The sequence below is a fragment of the Chelonia mydas genome, chromosome 14 (assembly GCF_015237465.2).
Source record: "Chelonia mydas isolate rCheMyd1 chromosome 14, rCheMyd1.pri.v2, whole genome shotgun sequence".
In the NCBI taxonomy this organism is placed as follows: domain Eukaryota; kingdom Metazoa; phylum Chordata; order Testudines; family Cheloniidae; genus Chelonia; species Chelonia mydas.
Genome location: NC_051254.2, coordinates 42,472,648 through 42,498,181, shown reverse-complemented (window position 1 = coordinate 42,498,181; position 25,534 = coordinate 42,472,648). Strand labels below are relative to the sequence as shown.

The 25,534-nt window shown below is 63.8% G+C and overlaps 4 protein-coding genes across 11 annotated transcripts; 3 read left to right on the top strand and 1 right to left on the bottom strand.

The window, feature by feature from the left end:
• The first annotated feature begins 93 nt into the window (after positions 1-93).
• Positions 94-12,265, top strand: ABHD16A (abhydrolase domain containing 16A, phospholipase). Of its 2 annotated transcripts, XM_037913969.2 has the most exons (20): positions 94-376; positions 2,190-2,246; positions 2,673-2,739; positions 3,265-3,351; positions 3,528-3,613; positions 4,187-4,260; positions 4,420-4,524; positions 5,297-5,411; positions 5,637-5,738; positions 6,637-6,700; positions 7,395-7,444; positions 7,583-7,706; positions 7,909-8,013; positions 9,537-9,600; positions 10,188-10,244; positions 10,488-10,550; positions 10,640-10,716; positions 11,113-11,211; positions 11,533-11,579; positions 11,975-12,265. In XM_037913969.2, the coding sequence occupies exons 1-20, from the start codon at positions 254-256 to the stop codon at positions 12,056-12,058; spliced, it is 1,650 nt and encodes a 549-aa protein (XP_037769897.1). In that variant the 5' UTR covers positions 94-253; the 3' UTR covers positions 12,059-12,265. The 2 variants fall into 2 exon arrangements, with proteins under 2 accessions (XP_037769897.1, XP_037769898.1); XM_037913970.2 differs by lacking the exon at positions 2,673-2,739 and having other exon boundaries at positions 291-376.
• A 146-nt stretch (positions 12,266-12,411) lies between these two features.
• Positions 12,412-15,861, top strand: LOC114022018. Of its 4 annotated transcripts, none has more exons than XM_037913976.2 (7): positions 12,412-13,360; positions 13,669-13,987; positions 14,135-14,416; positions 14,486-14,591; positions 14,834-14,871; positions 15,237-15,331; positions 15,572-15,861. In XM_037913976.2, exons 2-7 carry the CDS (start codon positions 13,912-13,914, stop codon positions 15,677-15,679), a joined length of 705 nt encoding a protein of 234 aa, XP_037769904.1. In that variant the 5' UTR covers positions 12,412-13,360; positions 13,669-13,911; the 3' UTR covers positions 15,680-15,861. The 4 variants fall into 4 exon arrangements, with proteins under 4 accessions (XP_037769904.1, XP_043383810.1, XP_037769903.1 ...); XM_043527875.1 differs by having other exon boundaries at positions 14,135-14,417; positions 14,481-14,591; XM_037913975.2 differs by having other exon boundaries at positions 14,135-14,591.
• Positions 15,862-16,003: 142 nt separating this feature from the next.
• Positions 16,004-19,017, top strand: LOC119567550. Of its 2 annotated transcripts, none has more exons than XM_037913974.2 (5): positions 16,004-16,645; positions 17,001-17,324; positions 17,571-17,906; positions 18,383-18,515; positions 18,612-19,017. In XM_037913974.2, exons 1-5 carry the CDS (start codon positions 16,579-16,581, stop codon positions 18,625-18,627), a joined length of 876 nt encoding a protein of 291 aa, XP_037769902.1. In that variant the 5' UTR covers positions 16,004-16,578; the 3' UTR covers positions 18,628-19,017. The 2 variants fall into 2 exon arrangements, with proteins under 2 accessions (XP_037769902.1, XP_037769900.1); XM_037913972.2 differs by having other exon boundaries at positions 16,914-17,324.
• Positions 19,018-19,573: 556 nt separating this feature from the next.
• On the bottom strand, positions 19,574-25,446 carry LOC114022020. Of its 3 annotated transcripts, none has more exons than XM_037913971.2 (7): positions 25,274-25,446; positions 23,732-24,091; positions 23,149-23,484; positions 22,752-22,872; positions 22,274-22,320; positions 21,258-21,334; positions 19,574-19,995 (listed from the first exon to the last, which is right to left on the bottom strand). In XM_037913971.2, exons 1-7 carry the CDS (start codon positions 25,338-25,340, stop codon positions 19,879-19,881), a joined length of 1,125 nt encoding a protein of 374 aa, XP_037769899.1. In that variant the 5' UTR covers positions 25,341-25,446; the 3' UTR covers positions 19,574-19,878. The 3 variants fall into 3 exon arrangements, with proteins under 3 accessions (XP_037769899.1, XP_043383808.1, XP_043383809.1); XM_043527873.1 differs by having other exon boundaries at positions 23,732-24,087; positions 25,274-25,443; XM_043527874.1 differs by having other exon boundaries at positions 23,732-24,061; positions 25,274-25,442.
• Positions 25,447-25,534: the final 88 nt, after the last annotated feature.

The following is a 25,534-nucleotide window of genomic DNA, read 5'->3' as shown; positions in this document are numbered from 1 at the left end:
CACCACAGGACTAAATTTGAGTGGGGGGAGGGGAGGGGGAAAATGGACGCCTGGCCCTTTAAGAGCAGGGTGTGGGGACGAAAAAACGGCGGCTTGGCCCTTTAAGAGCCATCTCCCACAGGGAAGGGGGAAGCGTTCTGAAATCCGCTGGTTAAGTCTGTCCAACCCGGGCTCCTGTAGGGAACCCGGAAGAGGCGCTCCTTTTCCCCTCCCCCCCCGTCCCACCCGGCCCCCGGCTTTGGTCCGGGCCAAGATGGCGAAGCTGCTGAGCTGTGTGTTGGGGCCGCGGCTCTACCGGGTCTATCGGGACCGGGGGCCGGCCAGGCCCTCCGGGGACGGGGACGAGGCAGCCGAGGGGGCCCAGGATGGTTCTTGGGTGAGTCCGCCTCCTCCCCCGCGGGAGGCAATGGTATCGCCCGGGCTCCCGTTATTCCTATGGGGACTTGGGCAAGACCATGGCAGGGAAGAGGGGCAGCTCCCTATTGCCCATCATGTAATCTTCTGAGCCCCAGGACCTTGATACCCCTCTGGTCGATACCATAATGGAACATGAGAGGGGGTTGGTCTTCTGGGCTGCTCCCCGTTATCCGGTATGGGATCCCCAGGGGAATGATACCCCTACCTTGGGAGAGACCATTGTAGCAAATGGAGGGGGGTGAGCTGAACCCCTTTCCTTTTCCATGATCCAATATGGTATTGATCGGCACCCCCTTTTGGGGGAGACCATTGTAGGAAATTGGGGGGGTCACACAGAGTTGGACCTCCCCCCCGTTATCCAATGGTATCGTCCAAGCCCCGTGGCTATTGGTACTCCCTTGGAGAAACCATTGTAGGACGGGGGTGCGACTCTCTTGCACCTGATATATGGTAGCTCCTAGCCTTTGAGATAATGATGCTCTCACTCGCTCAGGAGAGACCACTCAGTAGGAAGGTGGCAGGGGACATGGGTGTACATGGTCTCTCCTAGGCTCTAGTGTATTGATATCCCAATGGGTCAGTCCACTGTGTGCGGTCCTTGAAGAAATCCAGTTCCCCCATTATCCAGCATGATCTCTTCCATGCCTTAGGGTATTAATATCCACCTGGGACAGACTATTGTAGGAAATGGGGGGAGGAGAGGACCAAGGGGGCATCTTACCATATCAGATAGTGGAAAGGGGGATCTCCCAGCCCCCCAGACATTAATATCCCCCAAACCTTGGTTCCCAGTCTCACTCTGTTGCCATGACGCCATCCCCCAGAGGCGCCAGGTTGCCGTGACTCCTGCGTGTGGCACGGCCAAAATGGCCGCCATGACGCCATCCCCCAGAGGCGCCAGGTTGCCGTGACTCCTGTGTGTGGCACGGCCAAAATGGCCGCCATGACGCCATCCCCCAGAGGCGCCAGGTTGGCGTGACTCCTATGTGTGGCAAGGCCAAAATGGCCGCCATGACGCCATCCCCCAGAGGCGCCAGGTTGGCGTGACTCCTATGTGTGGCAAGGCCAAAATGGCCGCCATGACGCCATCCCCCAGAGGCACCAGGTTGGCGTGACTCCTGTGTGTGGCATAGCCGCCATGACGCCATTCCCCAGAGGTGCCGTTTTGGTGTGACTCCCGTGCGATGTAAACAAAATGGCTGCCATGGCCCCATCCCTGAGGTGCCAAGTTGACTTGACTGCAAAATGGCGTCACCAAAATGGCTGCTTCATGTCCACCGCAGAGGCACGAGGTTGGCCCAGTTCCAGGGTGGCATCACCAAAATGGCTGACACCTCCCCCCCCCCCCCCCCAACCTCCGCAGTGCCAGGTTGGCGTTACTCTAAAATGGCAGCTGCTTTCCCCTCCGTGAGCCGTCATGTTGGCATGTCTCCAGTATGGCCGCCGTCTTGTCGCTCAGGAGGCATTGGGTTGGCATGACCCCCCATGTGACCTCAGCAAAATGGCCGCCTGGTCCTTTGATGTGTGGTCCAGGTTGGCATGGTATCGCTGTCTCTCTCGCCCCCATGGGCCCCACGTTGATTCCAGCCCTATGATGCATGCCCCCTCTCCCTCCCAACTCATAACACCCTGTTGGCTCCTTGGTGGCAGGATGGGGATCCGTCTGGGTTTGCCCCCATCTAACTTGGAGGCTTAACTCCCAGAGTTTCCCACACCCTGCTGGTCACATGAACCCCCAGGGGCTCAAAATGACGTGGGGTCTCTCCTGCCAGGAGTCGTACTACCAGCCGCGGACGCTAGAGAAACATGCTGACAGCATCCTGGCCTTGGTGAGTCCCCGTGCACCTTCGGGGCGCGTCATTCAGTGGAACAAAGGCGTCCTGGCTCCCAGCCCCTGCTGTAACCATTAGACCTCACTGCCCAGCTCCTCTCACTCCTCCATAACCTGCCCCAGAGGGAAGCAATGACTCACTCCATGCAGTGAAAACATGTTTGTCTCTAATCCTGTCCCAGGGGCCCTGGCTCGGTTAGATACTCCAGCCCTGTGGCAGCCTGCAATCCCCGCCCTGCAGTGAACCCCAGACCCTGCTCCCTACAACAACTGGGATAGAACCCAGGAGCCCTGGCTCCCAACCCCCCCTGCTCTAACCACTACACCCCACACCCCTTCCAGAGCCAGGATAGAACCCAGGCATCCTGGGGGTGGGTTTTGTTGGCTGTATCATCCTACTGACCCTCTCTTCTGTTCCTTGCAGGCGTCGGTTCTCTGGTCTATTTCCTATTACACTTCTCCCCTGGCTATGTTCTATTTGTACCGAAAAGGTAGGGGGTGCTGCGTTGCCCTGTCAGCAGGGGGCGCTCTCCCCTGTGGTCAGGGCTGGCCCCAGGGCAGTGCTAGGGGGAGCTTCGCTGCTGGGAGCGGGACTGGGGGGGGTCAGCAGAGGGCGCTCTCCTCTGGCCCTTGCTCAATTCCCAATTCTGCCTGCCTTAAACGTCACGCCCTGCAGCTATCTTCATAGCTGCGATTTCCCCTTCACTTCCTGTCCCAAAATGTAATGGTGTCGTTGGGCTACTGCCAGACCCCGCCCCATAGCTGGCTGCATCTCATGGCAAGTGAGCCATCTCAGTGCAGCGTTACATGCGGCTGTTCCCCAGCTGCCCCACCCCAGAGGTGGTTGCATCTCAGTGCTGGGCGAGCCGTCCCTGTGCAGCATTATGTGCAGCTGTTCCCCAGCTGCCCCACCCCATAGGTGGCTGCATCACTCCAGGTTGACCCCTCCCTGGGGGCTCAGCTTGGGTGCCCGCTGAACCCTGGCTAATGGACACCTGCCTCTCAACCCCCCGCAGGATACCTGACCATGTCGAAGGTGGTTCCTTTCTCGCACTACGCTGGGACCATGCTGCTCCTTTTGGCCGGGGTTGCCTGCCTGAGAGGTGAGGAGTAGGGTTGGGGGTTAGAGTGGGGGAGCTGGGAGCCAGGACTCCTGGGTTCTCTCCCTGCTCTGAGAGGGGAGTGGGGGCTAGTGGTTAGGGCTGGGGGAGGGAGCCAGGACTCCTGGGTTCTCTCTCTGGATATGCCAGACGTCTCTAACTCCGTGTCTCTGTCGCAGGCATTGGGCGCTGGACCAACCCCCAGTACATCCAGTTCATCACCATCCTGGAAGATAGCCACCGCATCGGCACCCCAGAAATCAAGGTGAAGGGGGTGGGGGGGAACCCCGACCGCTCCCTATGACAGGGGGGCAACAATGCAGCCCTTCTCCGAGGGGGCTGTCTCCCATGATCCTCTGTGGCTCAATCGCACCCAGCTTCCAGGACGCCCTGCAGTCCCCTCCTGGCAACCCTTCCCCCATGATGCTTTTCTGCCTCCGCTTCCCCCCATGGTCTCCCAGAATGCTCAGGGGCCAGCCCTGCCTGTATCTCCCATGATGGCCGCCGCACCCACTGGTGCCATTTCCAGTCTCCCATGGTGCCTGTGGCTTCCACCGGTGCCTCCCCATTTCCCAGGATCCCTGACGGGCCTGGCCCCTCCGTGCTGCACCTCCCATGGGGCTCGGTTCCCCGCGTGGCCTCCCTCTCCACGCTGGGGTTGAGCCCACCTGCCATAGCAGCCCCCGGCCAGCAGGGGGTGCCGACATGCTGCTCACTCTGCCATGGGGAGTGGGGGGCTAGATGGAATGACCCATTCCAGCCGGGGATGGTGGGGAGCCTCGGCACACCCCTCGGTCACTCTGACCCTCCTTCCTTTCTCTCTCTCTCCCTGCTGCAGAAGAAACTCGCCAGCTACAACTTCGACTTCAGGAGCTGGCCCGTGGACTTCCGCTGGGACGAGGCCTCTAGCCGGTGGGTGCGGGGAGAGAACCCAGGAGTCCCGGCTCCCATTCCCCCCCCACCCCCACCCCAACCACGAGTCCCCACTCCCCTCCCAGAGCCAGGTAGAGAACCCAGGAGTCCTGGCTCCCAGCCCCCGCAGCTGTAAGCCCCTTGTTTGCTGCCCCGCAGGTCGGACTCCCGGGGCATCTCGCTGCTGCGGCCGGAGCCCAAACACCGGAGCGTGGCCAACGGCTTCCTCCACGCCATCAAGAAGCTGCCCTGCCAGATCGCCAGGTAGGCTCCGCCCCCTGGCACCCGGGGGAGGGGCTTAGCAGGATCCTGGGTTCCCGTTGGCTGGAAGGAGGGGAGCAGAGTGCTTGGAGGGGTTCCTGGAAGCTGGGGAGACCCAAGGCGTTTATGGGAGTCATGGAGTCAACACCAGGGCATCATGGGAGATGATGAGGGGGGAGAGGACTCCTTGATGCGGGTGGGGTGGGGCAGGAACTGGAACATTGGGAGCGCCTCCTGGATGCTGATTGGTCAGTCGGTGGAGGGGGAGCTGGCTTTGGAATGTTGATGGAGGGATCCTGTCTGCTGATTGGCCGCGGGGCTGAGCGGGCCCCGGTGGTTCTGCAATGCTGAGCGGGAAGGATGCTGATTGGCTGAGGGCTGGTGAGCGGGGCTTGGAATTCTGGGAGGGGATCCTGGCTGCCGATTGGCTGGCGGTGCAGCTCGGTGGCTTCTGGTTGCCACCCCTTCAGCTGGCTTTGGGATGTTGAGGGAGGGGGCGGAATCCTGCCTTCTGATTGGCTGGAGTGCCCCTTGCTGCTTATTGGCTGTGGGTAAGTGGGACACGGGACTTTCAGGCCATTGGATCTGTGGATCCTGGATGCTGATTGGCTGGGGAGGGAGTGTGATATTCATCCCTGACCATAAATGGATCTCCTGGGTGGTGGGGGGCGGGGGAGGCGGATCTCACGGGGGGGGGGGGGGGGGGAATTCCCTTCCGAGGGAGAGGCTGGGGGTTGGCTTCGCCCCCACCTCCCGCCTCCCTCTGCCCCCCCAGCTACATGGTGGCGCACACGTTCGGGCGGAGGATGCTGTATCCCGGCTCCGTCTACCTGCTGCAGAAAGCCGTCATGCCCATGCTCCTGCAGGGCCAGGCCCGCCTGGTGGAGGAGGTGAGTCCAGGAGGCACAGGGTGCAGCCAGGGAGAGAACCCAGGAATCCTGGCTCCCAGCCCCTCCCCCGCTCCCCTCCCAGAGCCGGGGAGAGAACCCAGGAGTCCTGGCTCCCAGCCCTGCCCCCCCTCTAACCCACTAGCCCCCGCTCCCCTCCCAGAGCCGGGGAGAGAACCCAGGAATCCTGACTTTCTGCTTTAACCCCTCTCGCCCCCGGCGGCCCAGTACAACGGGAAACGAGCCAAGCTGTTAGCCTGTGATGGCAACGAGATTGACACGATGTTCATGGACCGTCGGGAAAGCTCCGAGCCCCACGGCAAGAAACTGGTGAGCGTTTCTCTGCTTGGTGGAGGGGGCTCGGGTGCAGCCGGGATCCCGTGCCCGCGAGCCTGGCATGTGGGTCGCGCCTACGGGGTGGGGGATCTGGATCCAGAAAGCAGGGACTCTGGCGGGGGGGCAAATCCACGGCGCGGGCGCTCCCCATGGCGAAGGGGCGAACCCCATCCTGGGAGCAGGGCGGTTCGAGCAGGAGGTGGGGCAGCACCGGGGAGACGGCTGGTGGGAGAAAGTGTCAGTAACTCCTAGCGAAAAGAGCCGATAACAGGGCAGTTGGGCCCCTGGCTGGTGGCAGCGCCAGCCCTTGGCATGGGCCGAGTGGATCGGCGCCCCCCACCCCACCTGGCACTGGCCAGGGCGATCGGGGGCCTCTCTCTCGGTGTAACGCTTTCCTGTCTCCCAGCCGACTGTCTCCGTAGCAGCTCCGTTCCCGGTGCCGCCTCCCTAGTGCGTAAGGGGCACGCGGAGCCCAGCTGGGGTCCAAATTTGGCCAGGCTGAGACAACTCACCCGCCCCAAGGGAGGGGCCCGTCTTCGCGCTGCACTCGTAATTCCCCCTGCTGGGGGGGCTCCGCCAACCAGCGCTGGGGGGGGGGGACAACTTGAGAACAGTCGCCCAACAAGTGACCGGACGCCCTGCACTGGCCTGAAATGGACCTGCAGCTGCGGGGGAGTTTAATACCTAGGGACGACTTCCTCACCACCACAATGCAGCTGCCTCTGGGGCGGGGCGGCTGGGGAGCAGCCGCCCCGTGATGCTGCAGCAATTCAGGGTGGGTCCTGGGGCGGGGGGATCCTGGATCTGATTTTAGGGAGGCCGCATGGACTTGCCCAAGTTGGGGTTCAGCCAGGACCCTTATTGGTCCCCTCTGTCCCCCCACCCCCCACAGGTGATCTGCTGCGAAGGCAACGCTGGATTCTATGAGGTCGGCTGCCTGCCCACCCCCCTGGATGGTACGATCCGGCATCACTGGTGACCCCCCCTTTCCACTTTGGTAGAATCCGATCCCTTTGGCAGGAGTGGGGCACAGCTCTGCTTGGACCAGTTCACTTCTATGCATGGGGCGGGGGGGTCATTGCTTTTGGACCAATCTACCTGCTCTGGATGGGGGTGGAGGTGGGGGGGGGGTTGTCCCTTTGGATTAGTCCATTCCTCTGCTTTGGGATAGTGGGTTGGGGTGGAGGGCCTTTAGACTCATCCAGTTTTTTGGATGTGGGGGGACAGGTTAGGACAGCCCCATTTGGGCCAATCCACTTTCCCTTGGCATGGTCCTGGTTAGACTAACCCATATCACTGTGCAGAATGGGGGTGCAGGAATCGGGTAACCTTTCTTTGGACCAGTCCATTTCTCTGAATGGGATGGGGTTCATTGGGAAGGATCCATTTCTATTCAGGGAGGGGGGTTGGGGCCGCCACCCTTCCATCTGCCCAAGGGCACTCCAGTTTGGGGGGCACAGGTTGTCCTAAACTCCAGGATACCAGGGGGTGAGTTGTGCTCCCCCCCCCCCCCCATACTCAGCAGTGGAACTACCCATCAGCTACCCACACATTGTTGCAACTGATGATCTCTCTGGCATCCGTCCGGTTGGTTCTGTTCATGCTGCGCTTGGCCCCATGTTAACCCCCCTCCCTGCTTCTCCCTCCCAGCCGGCTACTCGGTGCTCGGATGGAACCACCCTGGCTTCGCTGGCAGCACGGTGAGTCCAAGGGTCCCCGGGGTGGGATAGAATCCAGGAGTCCTGGCTCCCAGCCTCGCCCTAGGCCCCACTCCCCTCCCACAGCTGGGGAGAGAACCCAGGCGTCTGGGCTCCCAACCCCGCCGCTCTCCCCCGCAGGGCGTCCCCCTGCCGCAGAACGAGGCCAACGCCATGGACGTGGTGATGCAATACGCCATCCACCGGCTGGGCTTCCTGCCCGAGGACATCGTGGTGTACGCCTGGTCCATCGGGGGCTTCACAGGTACTGGGGGGAGTCAGGGAGAAGGGGGGGTAGGAACTATGGGGCTAGGTTGGGGGGAGGGACCATATACGCGGGGAGGGTTGGAAGGGGGAGACAGATCCAAGCCGTGCCCTAGGCAGGTGTCTATGGTTGAGCGTATGGGGGGCAGGAGGGCTGATCTGCCCCCCCCGCTGCTGACACGCTGCTGCCCTCTCTCCCGCAGCCACGTGGGCGGCCATGTCGTACCCAGACATCAGCGCCCTGGTGCTGGACGCCTCCTTCGACGACCTGATCCCCCTGGCGCTCAAGGTCATGCCGGAGAGCTGCAGTAAGCGACACCCCCCCTTCCCTTCTGCTCCCATGGTTCAGCCCTTTTCCCCACCCACCCCCTTCCCTTCTGCCCCCCGTGGTTCAGCTCTTCCCGCATGCTTCAGCCCATTCCCCTCCATGCCGCCCACATGGTTTGGCCCTTTTCCCCTCTGCCCGTGTGGTTTGGCCCCTTGCCTCAGACACATGGACTAGCCTGAGAACCCACCGGCCTATCCCATCTCACAGCTCCCCCACTTTCCACCCCGCTAGCAGGTCATGTGACCCCACCCAGCCACTCAGAATTCCCCCCTGAGCCCTGATATTCTGGAGCATCCCATGTGGTGCGGCTGTCGGGGTGGGCAAACCCAGTTGGCTGCGGAAGAGGAGGAAGCTTCCATTATCAGGTGGTAGGCGGGGGTTAGCTTCCTCTCCCCGGTGAGAGGTTCCATTAGCCATTTGTGCGGGGGATTAATATCCTCCCTTTGCGGGAAAATGGGTCATTCCACTGTTAACACAACCATCCCTGTTGCAACCAGTGTTGTATCCTGCACCTGCAGTGATTCATGGACCTGGCTGTGTTGCCAGAGATCAGATCAGCAGCTCCCAGCGTCTGGCTACAGTTTCACTCATTAGTGATGAGCCGCTTTCAGCTTAACAATCGTTGTTCACAGTCTAGATGCAACATACAGTCACTGTTGCAACTGATGTTCTGTATTGCACCCGCTTAGTGGCACAGCAGCCGCAATGTGGGGCTAGATTACTCTGATATCCAGGTAGCGTGGCCTAGTGGATAAGCGTTGCACTCTGGGACCTGAGTTTTATTTCCAGCTCTCCCTGGCCTGCTTGGTGACATCACCATTCTGTGACTCAGTCTCCCTATCTGTAAAATGGAGATGATGGGACTGACCTCCTTCACAAAGCTCATCGAGATCCTGGAAATGCGCAGTGTAAGACCTCCTGGTCTGTATCGTGCTGCAGCGAGTTAACGAGCGCTGGTACAGTATCACTGTTGCAACTGATGTTCTATATGGCACCTGTTTGGAGGCAGATCAGTGCTGCAGACGGCTAGATTGATCTGATCTCTTACTCTTTGGAACCTGTTTATTGCTGTTGCAGCTCACGTTTGGTACCCCACCATAGCTCCTTAGGTCCCTCTGAGCTCTCTCTTCACACCTTGGAAACTGAGGCAGAAGAGACTATTGTGGTTATCTGGTCTGGCCTCCTGCGTAATCCAGCCTGGAGAACGCTGCTGAATTAATTCCTGGTTGAAATTTTAGGGGGAAAGGTCTTGGCTGAACCTAGCTTTAAAAAATAAATAAATAAATAAAAACACTGTTGCAACTAATGTTCTACATGGCACCTGTTTGGAAGCAGAGCTTGGGCATCGCTGGCTAGGTAGCTTCAATGCTGCTTGTTCCTTAGAAACCTATTTATTAAGCATTGTGTTGACGAAACACCCCTGGGTGTTTGTGGCTAGGGAATACTCGATTCTCAACAATTTTGTTTTTGAGTTCTAATTCCTCTGAAACCTGCATGTCCTAGGAGGGCTGGTCACCAGGACGGTGAGGCAATATCTGAACTTAAACAACGGCGAGCAGCTTTGCAGGTAAAGAGGGGAACTGAGGCGCGGACGGCTGGGGGAAGTTGAGACCTGACAAGTGTCTGCTTCACAGGGTGGCGCTCTGCAGGCGTTTGGCTCATAAAAACCCAGCCCCGGGCGATGGGGTGTGGTTGTGAACATCCATCTGAAGCCCGATCCCTGTGCCCAGCCCTGCTAAACTCTGGGCCTTACTGATAACCTGTGGAACTGCCTGCCACATTATTTCATGCATATTAGTGGCTAAATCCTTTCTTCCCCTAATCCCGCCAAACTGGTATCCTGTGGCAGCCGGCTCCATAGCCCAGTGAAAACCAATAGTGAAGCGTCTTCCTGAATCCTGGCCTGTGGTATCAAGTGGCAGGTTGATCAGGACAATATTATGGGGCGGGGAGTTCTGCAGGTTAACGGTATCCCTTGAACCCATCCACGATCTTGGCCCTCTGGACTATCCCTTGGGACTACTTGCCACTGGTGAAGTCTCTCACCTTGGATGCAGGAGGTGTGGGGTGTTAATTCACCATCTCCCCCGCACCCACGCCACCCGGACATGCGGCCTTGCTTAGCAGTTTATTTCTCTTCCTTTGGCTCCCAAGATACCAGGGTCCCGTGTTGCTGGTCAGAAGAACAAAGGATGAAATTATCACAACCACGTGAGTAAAAGTCAGGAAGGGACGTGGGGTCTAGTGGTTAGAGCGGGAGGAGAAGGAGGCAGGAGCCAGGACTCCTGAGTTCCATCCCTGGCTGAGGGAGGGAAGTGGGGTCTAGTGGGTTTCTGGGAGTGGATTCTGGAGTTCTAGTGTGCCATATAAAGCATGCAGAGAACTGTCAAACTCATGTCAGTGAAGAGTCTGGAAAATACCCTTAACTCTGCCCCCTGTTTGGTGTGCCTTTAGGGTCCCGGAAGATATCATGTCAAACAGGGGGAATGACCTGCTGCTGAAACTCCTCCAGCACCGGTGAGTTGGGGGAGCCCAGGGAGCTGGGGGTTGGGAGTGAGGGGCACCGGCAGAACGCTGCATGTCTAACCCTCCTCCCCCCGTTCCAGGTACCCCAAGGTGATGGCCGAGGAGGGGGCGCGAGTCGTTCGGGAATGGCTAGAAGCTTCCAGCGCTGTGGAGGAAGGTAAATGCTCTAACCACGAGCCCCCACTCCTCTCCCAGAGCTGGGGAGAGAACCCAGGAGTCCTGGCTCCCAGACCTTCCTGCTGTAACCACTAGCCCCCACTCCCCTCCCAGAGCCGTGAAGAGAACCCAGGCATCCTGGCCCCCAGCTCCCCCACTCTAACCATGAGCCCCCACTCCCCTCCCAGAGCTGGGGAGAGAACCCAGGAGTCCTGGCTCCCAGACCTTCCTGCTGTAACCACTAGCCCCCACTCCCCTCCCAGAGCCGTGGAGAGAACCCAGGCATCCTGGCCCCCAGCTCCCTTGCTCTGACCACTAACCCCCACTCCCCTCCCAGAGCTGGGGAGAGACCCCAGGCGTCCGGGCCCCCCAGCTCTAACCGGCCCCTTCCCCGCAGCCTCAGTGTACAGCTCCTATGAGGTGGACGAGGACTGGTGCCTGTCGGTGCTGAGCTCCTACCAGGCCGAGCGTGGGGGCCACTTCCCCTGGAGCGTGGGTGAGTGGGGGGCGGCCCGGGGGGCGGCCAATGGGATTCCGGGGCCGCAGCTCCTGCCAATCAGCTTGGCATGGGGGGGAGGATTGCTGGGCTCAGAACCAGCCAGTGCGGGTGCTGGGGATCGGCCCATGGGGGGGGTGGCTGGGGCGGGGTTTGTTGGAAGAGGGGGGGCAGAATCTCCACCCAGGGGGTGCTGGGGCGGATAATTGGAATGGCAGCGGCCAATGGGGCTGTTGGGAGGAGGAGGGGGGTTGGAGGGGAATCAGCCCGGGGGGGGGAGTCCAGTCTCTGCCTGACCTTTGACCTTTTGCCTTCCCCCAGGGGACGACATGACGCCCGAGGGGCGACGGCAGCTGGCCCTGTTCCTGGTGAGTGGACCCCGATAGCCCCCCTCCCAGGGCCGGGGGTCGGGGGGGGGGCCAGGAGCCAGGACGCCTGGGTTCTCTCCCTGCCTCTGGGAGGGGAGTGGGGGGTTAGTGGTTAGAGCGGGGGGGGGCTGAGAGCTAGGACACCTGGGTTCTCTCCCCAGCTCTGGGAGGGGAGTGGGGGTTAGTGGTTAGAGGGGGGGGGGGGGGCTGGGAGCTAGGACACCTGGGTTCTCTCCCCAGCTCTGGGAGGGGAGTGGGGGCTGGTGGGTTGGAGCAGGCGGGGCTGGCAGCCCGGACACCAGGGTTCTCTCCCCGGCTAGTGGCTACAGCAGGGGCTGGCAGCGTCCCCTCCTGCCCCCCCTCACTGATTCCCTCCCTCTTCTCTGCCCCCCCAGGCCCGGAAACACCTGCGGAACTTCGAGGCGACACACTGTACCCCACTGCCCCCCCACGCCTTCCGCTTGCCCTGGCACTTGTAGTCGGGGGGCCCCCCCCCACCACCACACCCGTCAATTGCACTGACACCCCACCCCACCGTCGGTCTGTTTTATATGGAGCGGGTCCCTCCATCCCTGCTGTGTGTAGACCCCACCCCTGCCCTCTGCACGCTGTAAATCCGCCCCCACCCCCAAACCTGGGGGGCCCCCGAGCTGGAGTAATTAACAGTAAAGAAGGTATTTTTTGTACTTCGGGTCTGTCTGTCTGCGGCGATGCAGCCAGCTCGGGGGGGCAGCCCCCCCTGCCTCGATCCGCAGCCCGGCCACCAGGGGGCCCCGACGCACAGTGGATCCAATTTCCTCCAGCAGGGGGCAGCACCTCGCTCACAGGCCTGCCGGGACGGAGGCTCTCGCGCCCCGGGGTGGGCGGAGGAGGGGCGAGGTGGGTGTCGAACGTTCATCGTGGCAGCTGCTTCAAACCAGACCTGCGGGGGCCTGGGGAACTCCCAGCTGCTGGATGTGGGGCCAAATTATCTCCCAGGGCGGCTGGCCGCAGCGTGTCACGTGGGACCTCTTCTCCCCTATAGGTTCTGAGCCCCGTTCGCCTGGGGGTCACCCACTTACGCCCTTCAGCACCTCGTTAGCCTGTGGAACTCTCTCCCACAAGCCAAGGCATTAATTAACCTGTAAGCCTCTGATCAAAACAGGACGGGGGATGCTCTCTTGTGACCGGTCGTTAACCTGGGGAACTCGCTGCCATTAGCCTGCGGGCCTCCCAGAACCCCACCGACGTCTCTGTGCTGGTCTCCTGAGACGTGCGTCGCCTCGTTCACCTGGGGAACTCCTTGCCACACAATAAAGGGACTGGTTCGCAGGGGCAGCGGTCAGACACGCTGGATTTCACCTGGAGAACTCTCTGCCCCATGATTCCCTGCCATTTGTCAACAGGGCAGGAGCGGATGGGGCAGTGGGGGGCGTTTCAGCCCCCAGGAGGGCAGTTCAGTGAGAGGCGAGCGGTGGCCACTGGAGGGGGCGTTCACAGGCACGAACAGCAGTGGTGATGCCCATCATTAGGGTTCAGAGTCAACACCGTAGTGACCAGCTGGTTCAAGCTCAGGGCAGACTCCGGCGCGGCTGGCCGGGGGAAGTCTGGGCTGCTGTGATAAGGGCCCCGGCCCCTGACTCAGCTGCGGGGACAGGAACCATGATGGCTCCTCCCATCCGCCCCCCCACCTCGGTTCCTGCCCGGGAGCGAGACGTGGGCCCCGGCGGGGAGACGCCCAGAACCGATGGGCTCGGCCGTCTGGGTCCTGCTGGCCCTGCTGGCGCCCGGCCCGCTGCGGGGTGAGGGGCACTGGCAGAGCTGGGGGGTGGGGGGGGTGGAATCCCAGGGCTGGGCTGGCAGGGGGCTGCGGGTCGGGAGTGAGGGGCACCGGCAGAGCTGGGGGGGCCCAGGGCTGGGCTGGCAGGGGGCTGTGGGTCGGGAGTGAGGGGCACCGGCAGAGCTGGGGGGGCCCAGGGCTGGGCTGGCAGGGGGCTGTGGGTCGGGAGTGAGGGGCACCGGCAGAGCTGGGGGGGCCCAGGGCTGGGCTAGCAGGGGGCTGTGGGTCGGGAGGGAGGGAGGGGCACCACTAACCCTCTCCCCCCTCCAGGTTCCCCCCCCGCAGCTGGAGGTGCGGGGGGCCGGGGGTCAGATCCTGCTGCCCTGTGGGGCCTCGGGCTCCCGGCTGCGCTGGGTCTGGTCCCCCCGATACCCCAAATGTGCCGGCGTCCCCGGAGACCTGCTCGAAATCGCCCGGCTGCCCCCCGGGCCGGAGCCCCCCCTGGAGCAGTTCAGGGGGCGGCTGGACCCCCACCCCTCCGCCCTGGGGTCCCTGCTGCTCCGGGACCTGGGCATGAGCGACTCGGGGACCTTCCTCTGCCTCGGGGAGTCTGGGGCCCAGCCCCCCATCCAGCTGGAGGTGACAGGAGGTGAGGCCAGACCCCCGTGCTGGGGTCACCAGGGGCTCCCCACAGGCCCCCTCCCCCCGCCAGCACTGGGGTCACCGGGGGCTCCCAAGCCAGGGCCCCGCCCTGCACCCCACAGCGTCCCCTGCTGACCCCCATCTGCCCCCACAGGCTGTCGGAACAACCTCACCGTCTCCTCCAACCAGACGTCCCCCTCGGCCCTGACCCTCCGGTGCCGGCGCTGCCCCCCGCTGGCCGGTCCGGCCTCCTTCCGCTGGTTCCTCGACTCCCAGCCCCTGGGCAACCGGCGCTGGGCTACCAAGAGGGAGCAGGGGGCTACTGTGCAGCTGGACCCGTCCCGGCGGGCGGCCGTGGGGCGCTGGGAATGCCGTCTCCTCCACGCCTCCTCCGGGGGCTTTGAGTTCTGCGTGGCGCCCCCCCTCGGGGCCGCAGGTAGCCCCCACCCCACACACACCTGCCCCACGGTGCCGCCTGCTGGCTCTGACCCTGCCTCTGTTACAGGCCCCGGCTCTGAGTGGGGGATCTGGGTCGCGGTGCCGGCGGCGGTTCTGGTTCTCATCGGGGCAGGGCTGGGCGCTTGGCTCCTGTGGAGACGGAGGCGGGGCAGGTGAGTTCGGGACCCGGGCGTCTGGGGACGACACCCCCAGCAGGGGATGGAGAGGGAAGAGAGAGAGGAACCCAGGAGTCCGGGGGGCAGAGCGCCAGCTTGGGGTGGAGAGGAAGAGGGAGCGACTCAAGAGTCTGGGGAGTGGTAGCCCCATAGGGTGGGGGAAGGGACCCAGGAGTCCGGGGATCGGGGTGGGGGGAATCGTGTTTTCATCGTGTATCTTTCCCGTTTTCTTTTTTCAGGAACCGACGGAATCAAAACAAACGAGAGAACGAAACAGGTGAGAGAGAGAGAAATAAACCCAAGCCCCACCCGCAGGCCCAGCTACCCCGGTATCCCACGGCTCCCACCAGAGGTCGGGAGCCCTGGGCCCAGCTACCCCGGGATCCCACCGCTCCCACCAGAGGTCAGAGCCCTGGGCCCAGCTACCCCGGTGTCCCGCCTCCCCGTCTGAGTGCAGAATGGATCCCAGGTCCCCTGCCCGAGCCGCTGGGTCCGTAACCTTCCCAGCCATGTTCGGTCTGTAAGAATCCAGGGGTGGGTGGTTCCCCAGGTCAACCGGCTCCTTGGTTCAATTCCCCCCTCCCCCACTATCCCATCCCTGCTTCTCTCTTCATTTCCTCCTTCTCTCCATCCTGTGCCAAGGAGCCCCCGGGCCCAGTTTATCCCCCTTGGAAGAGCCCCGGCTCGGAGCCAAATCGACCGAAAGACGCCTCGTGCCGCAGAGAGGGGAAAGCAAAGTGAGAGAGAGTGAGGGGCGCGGGCAGGGCTGGGGGGGGCAGGGCTGGGCTGGCAGGGGCTGCGGGTCAGGAGTGAGGGGCACCGGCAGAGCTTGGGGGGGCAGAGCTGGGCTGGCAGGGGGCTGTGGGTCGGGAGTGAGGGGCACCGGCAGAGCTGGGGGGGGCGGGGCGGGAGGGTCACGGGCAGGGAAGGGGTAGCAGGGGGAAATCTCTGTAACTTATTAACCCTTCTCTCCCCAGGTCCCAGGCACCCTGCTTTACGCTGAAGTCCAGCACCCCCTGGTGGCTTGTGCCCCACCCACTCCCCCTCCCCCCCACGGTGCCACTGTCTATGCCACTATTTTCTGACCCCCACCCAAGCCGGCTCCGCTCCCCTCTTCTCACCACCCCCTTCATTAGTTCAATTCACACCCCGGCTCCCAGGTGATGGGAAATTCAGCTGAAAGATGCTGTAAATCTCTGTCAGAATCTTGTGGTGGGGAGTTCCGCAGGTTAACTGATTGTGACATTAAAATCTGTCCTTGAAACCCTCTTGTCTGTGATGTCACTTTTGTCCTTGACAAACCCAGCCTTTGGGCCTGGCCCCAAGCTTGGGGGGGAGGAGGGGGTCCAGGCAAACACAGATCCCCTTCATTTCCTGCCCCATACTTCTGTGCAGCGCCACCCAGCTGCCCCGCCCCAGAGTTAGCTGGATCTCAGCACTGGCTGAGAAATCCCTGTATAACCGGCACCCTGCGCCCCACCCCAGAGGCGGCTGTATCTCCGCTCCAGCTGAGGGACAACTGACAAGGAGGAGAGTTTACGCTGAGCCCACCCGCCTCCGTGGGCAGGATTTGAACCCACGACCCCCGGCTTTGCACCCTGCCCGTTCACAATTATCCTGCGGCTGCAGCACCAGGACAAACCACTAGGTGGGGGGAAACTGAGCAAGTGGGTAAAACCAGGAGCTAATTGGGTGTTGGGGTGAGGGGCTGGGAGCCAGGACTCCTGGGTTCTCACCCCAGCTCGGAGAAGGACGTGGGGCCCAGGGGCTAGAGCGGGGGGGATGGGAGCCAGGACTCCTGGGTTCTAGTCCCAGCAGGGGACGGCTACTGAACAAGAACCAGTGTCATATCCTGTGGTTTGCTGGCTGCAGCTTCCTCTTCCCTGTAGCCGTGGGAACAACGCCCCTGCCCAGAGGCAGACGCACCCTGTGCCCGGCGACCCCTCTCCCGGCCCCACGGCTCACACCCCTCCCCGGCTCCACCATGCACCCCCCTCTCCTGCCTCTGGCCCTCGCCCTCCTGGCAGCGGTGCCCCCGGGAGCTCAGCAAGGTAAGGAGCCGACTGGGCCGTGGGGCTGGGATCTCACACTGGGTGGGGGGGGGCAGTGGGGGGCTCAGCAGCGGACGCTCTCCCCTGGCCATCAGCGCTGGCCCCAGGGCGCCCAATAAGGAGCCCAACTCCCAGGGTCCCAGCAAAATCCCAGAGCTGGTGAGCCCATTCCTGTCACCCTAAAAATCTCCCCCTGCGGCTTCAGCTGGATGCACCCTTCCCCTACACTTCCTGTCCCAAACTTCTGTTCAACTTTTACCCACCCCAGAGATGGCTGCATCTCAGCGCCAGGCGAGGGGTCCCAGTCTCTCCAGCGCTCGGTTGGGCAGGACCCATCAGGCTCTGGTGTTCACAGGCCCAGAGGTGACGACAGAAGCCGGCTCGACTGTCAGTCTGCCCTGCAACCTGACGGGGCCGTGGCTGACCTGGCAGTGGATCCCGCGCTACCCGGTCTGCGCTGGTGTCAGCGGTGGGATAAAGACGATCTACACAGTGATGGCGGCTGGGGCACACGACGCTCTGGAGGGGAGATTTCAGACGTGGCTGCGTCTCCTAACGAGTCAGGGATCCCCAACCTCCGTCCTGAAACTCCAAACCCTCCACATGAGCGACTCGGGGGTCTTCTTCTGTGCCAGCCCCAGCCAGACCGCCCCGCCCACCTCTGTGACCATCATGCCCGGTAACAGCCCGGCCGGGGGGCTGGGAGCTAGGACTCCTGGGCTCTCTCCCTGGGTCTGGGAGGGGAGTGGGGGCCTAGTGGTTAGAGCGGGGGGCTAGGAGCCAGGACTCCTGGGTTCTCCCCATCTCTGGAAGAGGGGGAGAGGGTTGAGGATTTTGATGGGGTGCTATAGCCCATCCGAGGGGGAGCGGCCAGCTGGGGGGGGGGGTCGTTAACTGGATCATCATTTTTGGCTCTACCCCACAGGCTGCCAGGCCGGGGTGTCCATCAAAGGGGTCCCCAAGGAGCCGGTCGTGGAGGGAGCGTCTGTGTCCCTCTCCTGTGCCCCCTGTGGGGAGCAGGGACCCACGTCACCCCCAGCAGGGGACGCCACATGGCGGCTCAATGGGAAGCGGCTCCCAAACTCCACTGCCCATCGGCTCCTGAGGTCTAACAAGGTGACGATAGGGGATTTCTCCAGCCGGCTCGAGGGTCTGTGGACCTGCCACCTGCCAGGGGATCCCCCCCGGTCTGGGGGCTACTGCCTGGAGCGTGACCCGGGGGCACACGGGACCCAGGAGAGCCCCAGCCCCACCAGTCCAGGTGTGTGGATCTCCCCGTGCCCTGCGCCCCCCTCGCTTCTCCGCCCGATTCCAGCTCAGCTGGGGGTCAAGGCGACCGGCCAAGGGGGGCGGAAATTAACGGGCACCTGCCCTGGGCGAAGGCGTTCTCTGCCACTGTTAGCCAGCTCCCACCCAGAGGTGGCCGCATCTCGGCGCTGGGCCAGGGATCACTGCGTAACCAGCCCCCGCGCCCCGCCCCAGAGGTGGCCGCATCTCGGCGCCAGGCGAGGGATCGCTGCGTAACCAGCCCCCGCGCCCTGCCCCAGAGGTGGCCGCATCTCGGCGCCAGGCGAGGGATTGCTGCGTAACCAGCCCCCGCGCCCCGCCCCAGAGGTGGCCGCATCTCGGCGCCAGGCGAGGGATCGCTGCGTAACCAGCCCCCACGCCCCACCCCAGAGGTGGCCGCATCTCAGAGGTGGCTTCTTGGCTGCTACAAGCTTCTTTCTCGCGTGGCAGGCTGTGGGCCCGGCAGCGGCTGTGGGATGATGGGGCTGGCAGTGCGCTGCGGCCTCGCCTTCCTCTTCCTCAGCGCCAGCCTCGGGGCCATCGGCTACGTGCACTGGAAAACCCGGGACCGGCCGGCCGGCAGGTACTTGCCCCTTTAACGCCAGCGCCCCCTGCTGTCCCCGCCCCGCCGTTTCTCTGCCTCACTTGACATCTGCCTCTCTCCTTTCCTGTCTTTCAGGCCCCAGCGGGACTGAGGCCTCCGCTCCCCAGGTGCTGCGTCCACACGGCACTGACCCACTTTGTTTACAGCTTGGCTTGTTTACCATACATAACGTAGGCCCTACAGGAAGGTTCTGACTGGGCAGGATTTGTGGGGGATCCCTCCCCTGTCTCCTCCCCTTTGGCGAAGCCTTAAGGTGCTTTGCACGGCCTCCTCCTGTCGTTGTTTACAGGTTGGTTTGTTTGGGATACATAAGGTAGGACCTACCCTATTTTTCCCAGCAGACAGGATGAGAGAGGGACCAGTTCCCATGGAACTTGTCCCACTGGACCCAGCCCCCCGTCTGTTTGATGATGCAATCAATGAAAAATATCCCCTTTCGTTGACGTTTGGGTTTGTTTACAATAAAAAAGTGTAGGACCTACAATATTGTAGCCAGGGCGTCATAATATAAGAGCCCCCTCTCCCCCCCCCCACTGCCATTGGGAGAGGCAGAAAACGTCCTTTGGGGCTAGTACGGGTGGTGTTTACACTCGGGTTTCTGTACAGTACACAGGGGGGGACCGACGCCGTTCTTCTTGGCAGTCCCGCAGAGCAGGCCCCGGGTTGCCACGAGCAGGAGCCCCACGCCTCTCCCTGATAGTCCACCACTGGGACCAGCGAAGACTAGGTTCCCTCTGTTTACAGTTTCTCTTGTTTACACCACGTAGGACCTACAATATTGTTCTCCATGGACTGTAATGGAGGGGGACTGGTTCCTCATGGGAAATGCCCCTGATCTACTTCTATCAATGGGAGAAGGGGGGGGGGGGGAATGATTCACCACTCGTGCACGTTTTGTTTATGCTTTGGTTTGTTTACAGTACATAATGTAGGACCTACTATAATGTTTGTGGATCGTGTCTGATTCTCCTCAGCAACAGTTTCCTCGGCCCTATTCCCTCCCTCCCTCCTGTTGTTTCAAGCCCTAGAAAATTTCATTTGCAGTCAACGCCCACTTTATTTACACCTTGCTTTGTTTATGACACATAATGTAGGACCTACGCCATGAGTCTGAGGGGACCCCTCCTCCTGTCTGTGGCCATTTGAACCAGCGGAAAACTTCATAGCGGGCCCAGCCCCACTTGGGTGGGGCTTGTTTACCATACATAATGTAGGACCTACAATATTGTCAACCCAGTTCTCCCCCACTCCCACCAGGACCAGCGAATTAACTGCAGGGAGGGCCGGGTGTCAAAGGGAGTCTCCAGGAAAGGGGGCGTCTTTGCCCCAGAGGCACCCGTGCTCAGCCGTGGCCGGTGGCCAGTTTGGAGTAGATGGTGGCCGGGCTGGTTTCCGACATGGCCCCGGCCCCGTGGGGCGCCGGGAAGTGCAGGGTGGAGTATTGGATCCCCTCGGGGCCCTGCGGAGAGCGGGCAGGACACAGCGGGCGTTAGAGGCGCGTTACGGCCCCGGGGGGCGAGCGACCCCCTGAGCCAGCTGGCGGCAGAGCGCCCCCTAGTGAGCGCCCCGTGGCACAGCGCCCCCTGGGGGTCGCAGTGCAACCAGCCCTGACTGCCCGGGGAGAGCCCCCTGCTGAGCCCCCATCCAGCACCCCCTGCTGAGACCCCCAGCCCTGCTCCCCGCCCCCTACCGACCCGCAGCCCTGCTCCCCCTGCTGCCCCCCTGCCAAGCCCCTGTCCTGCTCCCAGCGCCCCCTGCTGAGCCCCCCACCCTGACTGCCAGGGGAGATCCCCCTGCTGAGCCCCCCAACCCTGCTCCCTGCAGCCCAGCGCCCCCTGCTGCCCCCCTGCCAAGCCCCTGTCCTGCTCCCAGCGCCCCCTGCTGAGCCCCCCACCCTGACTGCCAGGGGAGAGCCCCCTGCTGAGCCCCCCAACCCTGCTCCCCGCAGCCCAGCGCCCCCTGCTGCCCCAGGCCGAGCCCCTGTCCTGCTCCCAGCGCCCCCTGCTGAGCCCCCGCCCAGCACCCCCTGCTGAGACCTCCAGCCCTGCTGCCCCAGGCCAAGCCCCCTGCTGAGACCTCCAGCCCTGCTGCCCCAGGCCAAGTCCCCGTCCTGCTCCCAGCGCCCCCGCTGAGCCCCCACCCTGAGTGCCCGGGGAGAGCCCCCTGCTGAGCCCCCATCCAGCACCCCCTGCTGAGACCCCCAGCCCTGCTCCCTGCCCCCTACCGACCCGCAGCCCTGCTCCCCCTGCTGCCCCCCTGCCAAGCCCCTGTCCTGCTCCCAGCACCCCCTGCTGAGACCTCCAGCCCTGCTGCCCCAGGCCAAGCCCCCTGCTGAGACCCCCAGCCCTGCTCCCCGCAGCCCAGCGCCCCCTGCTGCCCCAGGCCAAGTCCCCGTCCTGCTCCCAGCGCCCCCGCTGAGCCCCCACCCTGAGTGCCCGGGGAGAGCCCCCTGCTGAGCCCCCATCCAGCACCCCCTGCTGAGACCCCCAGCCCTGCTCCCCGGAGCCCAGCGCCCGCTGCTGCCCCCCGCCCCCTACCGACCCCCAGCCCTGCTCCCCCTGCTGCCCCCCTGCCAAGCCCCTGTCCTGCTCCCAGCGCCCCCTGCTGAGACCCCCAGCCCTGCTCCCCGCAGCCCAGCACCCCCTGCTGCCCCAGGCCGAGCCCCCGTCCTGCTCCCAGCGCCCCCGCTGAGCCCCCCACCCTGACTGCCAGGGGAGTTACCTCATCAACAGGGTGGGGGTCAGAGGACGGCGGCTTCTGCTCGGCTCCGCCAGCCTCCGTGGGGCCAGGATGCTCAACTGGGAAGGGAGAGAGAAAGCGAAAGATGACGGAGCCCAGGGTTTGGGTCATTCAGCCCCCCGCCCTGCAGCCGGATGGGAGCCAGTGCCCCCTAGAGGGGCCAGGCCCCCGCCCCATTCCCTGCCCTGATGCCAGATGGGAGTGTGACGAAGGGGGGTTTTATTCAGCTCGTTATTTTGCACGCGAGTCTCCCTGTCCTAGACTAATCCGGTGTGTGCCTCAGTTTCCCTGTGTGCTGCACCGATACTTTGGGGGTAGGAATTGGGGGGGTGAGCTTTGCTGGGGCCCGGGGGCAGGTGAGGCCGCCCAGCTGTCTGCACCTGTGTGACCTGGGACCCAGGAGGGGGGTGCGACCGGGTGACAGCTTTCGCCCAGGAAGGGAGACAAGGAGAAGGAGGAGGAGCAAAGGGGGGCGTCGGAGGTGGGGCGGCTGGAGGCTGGGGGTCTGCGTGGGTGGGCTGGACGGGGGGGATCCCGGGCATCTGGCCCAGGACTCCCCAAGACGGACGTGGCTGAAAGTCCCTGATTTCTGTGCTAACCAGCTCTGCCCTGCGCCGTGTTCCTGTCGCCGACGAAACCTTCTGTGCTCCCGGGGGGCTGAGAGTCCCGTCTGTCTGCGGGGCAGGGCCCCCCGGCCCCCCCAGGACCCCACCCGGGCGGACGCGCTGCGGGAAGCGCCCGGGGGGGGCAGGGGAGGCTGAAAGCTGGGGACAGTCGGCTCCGGGAGAGGAGGCTCCCCCAGATCCTGTCCAGCTTCGTGGGGAGCAGTTCCCAAGCATCGCCCGGGGACTCCGTGACAGGGAGATGGCGCCCCCTAGCGGGGACAGGCCCCTGCCCCATTCCCTGCCCCCCTGAGCCAGCCAGTCCCCGCCGTGGGGCCAGGTGGGAGCCGGCGCCCCCTAGAGGCCCCTGCCCCATTCCCCAGCCTCACATCTCACCTGCTTGTTCTGATTTTCCGTCCATTTCCGTCACCATGGGGGTCACCCTGGGGGGGTGACGGGGATCGTTAGATAATTTCCATACAGCAGAGAAACCCCTGGGCTTGGCTCGGCCCCATGGAATAACCCCCTATCGCGGCCGGCCTGCCTCGCCCCCTCCTGCACTCCCCCCCTAGAGAATGCCCTGCCCTATAGACTCCAGGCTGGACCCACGGCCTCAGGCACATCACAGCCCCTATAGACGAACTCTCCCCCTATACCTTGCCCATCACCCCATAGGATGTAGCCCAACCCGGGTACAGACCTCCGTCGTTGTCTGCCTCCTCCCGGTCCCTATAGCCCCCATCCTGGAGCCTTCCCCTATAGACTAGGATGTCCTATACGTACCTGCCCCCATCGGACACCCCACCCTTCATCCCCCAGTCGCTCCCCTGTCCCCTATAGAAACACCGCCCCACTCCCCACTGCCAAACCGTACCTGGCGTCCCTGGGCCGGCGCCTCCTCTGGCAAATAACCGCAACGACGCCCACGAGAAGCAGGCCCAGAGCGGCCCCCACGCAGCCCCCAACCAGAGGCAGGAGCAGGGTGGGACTGGGGCCTAGGGAAAGAATTGGAGCTGGGATCACTCGCCCGGCGCTGAGATGCGGCCACCTCTGGGGCGGGGCGCGGGGGCTGGTTACGCAGCGATCCCTCGCCCGGCGCCGAGATGCGGCCACCTCTGGGTGGGAGCTGGCTAACAGCGGCAGAGAACGCCTTCGCCCAGGGCAGGTGCCCGTTAATTTCCGCCCCCCTTGGCCGGTCGCCTTGACCCCCAGCTGAGCTGGAATCGGGCGGAGAAGCGAGGGGGGCGCAGGGCACGGGGAGACCCACACACCTGGACTGGTGGGGCTGGGGCTCTCCTGGGTCCCGTGTGCCCCCGGGTCACGCTCCAGGCAGTAGCCCCCAGACCGGGGGGGATCCCCAGGCAGGTGGCAGCTCCACAGACCCTCGAGCCGGCTGGAGAAATCCCCTATCGTCACCTTGTTAGACCTCAGGAGCCGATGGACAGTGGAGTTTGGGAGCCGCTTCCCATTGAGCCGCCATGTGGCGCCCCCTGCTGGGGGTGACGTGGGTCCCTGCTCCCCACAGGGGGCACAGGAGAGGGACACAGACGCTCCCTCCACGACCGGCTCCTTGGGGACCCCTTCGATGGACACCCCGGCCTGGCAGCCTGTGGGACAGAGCCAAAAATGATGATCCAGTTAACGACCCCCCCCCCCCGCTGGCCGCTCCCCCTGGGCTGGGCTGTAGCACCCCATCAAAATCCTCAACCCCCTCCCCCTCTTCCAGAGATGGGGAGAACCCAGGAGTCCTGGCTCTCAGCCCCCCTGCTCTAACCACTAGGCCCCCACTCCCCTCCCAGACCCAGGGAGAGAACCCAGGAGTCCTGGCTCCCAGCCCCCCGGCCGGGCTGTTACCGGGCATGATGGTCACAGAGGTGGGCGGGGCTTTCTGGCTGGGGCTGGCACAGAAGAAGACCCCCGAGTCGTTCATGTGGAGGGTTTGGAGTTCGAGGACGTAGGTTGGGGATCCCTGACTCATTAGGAGACGCAGCCGCGTCTGAAATCTCCCCTCCAGAGCGTCGTGTGCCCCAGCCGCCGTCACTGTGTAGATCGTCTTCATCTTTATCCCACCTCTGACACCAGCGCAGACCGGGTAGCGCGGGATCCACTGCCAGGTCAGCCTCGGCCCCGTCAGGTTGCAGGGCAGACTGACAGTCGAGCCGGCTTCTGTCGTCACCTCTGGGCCTGCGAACACCGGAGCCGGGTGGCTTCTGCCTACGAGAGGGCAAGAGTGATGGGAACCCCTCGCCTGGCGCTGAGATGCAGCCACCTCTGGGGTGGGGTGGCTGATTATACAGGGATCCCCTTGCCCAGTGTTGCGTTGGGGTGGGGCACATTCATACAGAGGTCCCCCTGTGACCGATCGGCACCGGTAACCCGACAAAGCCCCCCCAGGCAGCCCCTCGCCCTGGCAGTATTTACCCACCGCAGGCCGGGCGAGGCAGCTAATATGGGCTCCCGGCTACGGCCCTGCGTCCGTCCCTGAGGATGCCGAGGGGAGCGTGCCAGGCTGCAGGCAGGGCAAGCCACCCGCGGCCATCACGGCACATGGCCCCCAGCAGCCGGCTCCCTTCGCTCGCACGGTCTCGTGCCGGGGCCCGGCCTGCAGGAGAACCGGCCGTGCCGCCGAGGGTCCGTCTACACCCGAATCGCAAGACGCCCAAGTCCTGGGGACGGAGGGGCCGAGCTGGAGTCAAGCGAGGATCCGGGGCCCGTTGCTCTGCAGTGTGGACGCAGCCCCGCCAGGCTCGTGATGCGGGGGGGCCGCCAGTCGCCTTACCCCACGCCGCCCCCACGCCCGCCCCCGGCGAGAGCGGCCGGGGTGTCTGGGACACGGGCGGCCAGACGCCGCGGAGACACCGGAGCCCGGGTCCGGGTCACAAACCAGTGTGGACGCCCCATCCCCAGGCGAACGCAGGCCCCAGCTTCCGCTGCAGCGGGGCCGTGCCCCGAGTCTGGGGCCCCCTTTGCACCCAGGTTTGAGCCCGCCCCGGCTCAGCCGCTCCGAGACGTGTTACGCCCTGTGGGTCGCGGGCACCCGCTGTTCACTCCCCCCGCCCAGCCCCTCTGCAAGCTAGGCCAGGACTGGCCATGCCCCAAGGAGGTCCCCCGGGTGGTGTCAGGGAATTAGCACTGGCATGTCTGGGGGTCCCACAGAAACCTCCCCCGGGGCTGAGATGCAGCCAGCTCTGGGGTGGGGCGGCTGGTGCTACAGGGATCCCTCCCCCGGGGCTGAGATGCAGCCAGCTCTGGGGTGGGGCGGCTGGTTATACGGGGACCCCTAGGCACTGGGACAAGCCCTGAGCCTCCTGCCCCGTTCGCTGCCAACCAAGCCCAGCCCCAGCCCCACCCCGCTTGGCGAGAGAGGCCAGGCCCACGGCCGGGTTTGCTCCTTACCTTCCTGAGCCCCCGAGGGCACCGCTACCAGGAGGGCGAGGGCCAGGGGCAAGAGCTGGGGGCGCATGGTGGAGCCCGGGGGGTGATCCGGGGAGAGGGGCCTCTGGGGGCATCTGTCTCTGGGGAGGGGCCTTGCTCCCAAGGGCTGAGGGGAAGAGGAAGGAGGTTGTGAAGAAATCAGGAAACCCACAGAGCTCGGGCAGCTGTAACCCTTTCGCTCCAGCGCCGTGGGGGGCGGGGGCTCAGCAGGGGGCGCTGGGC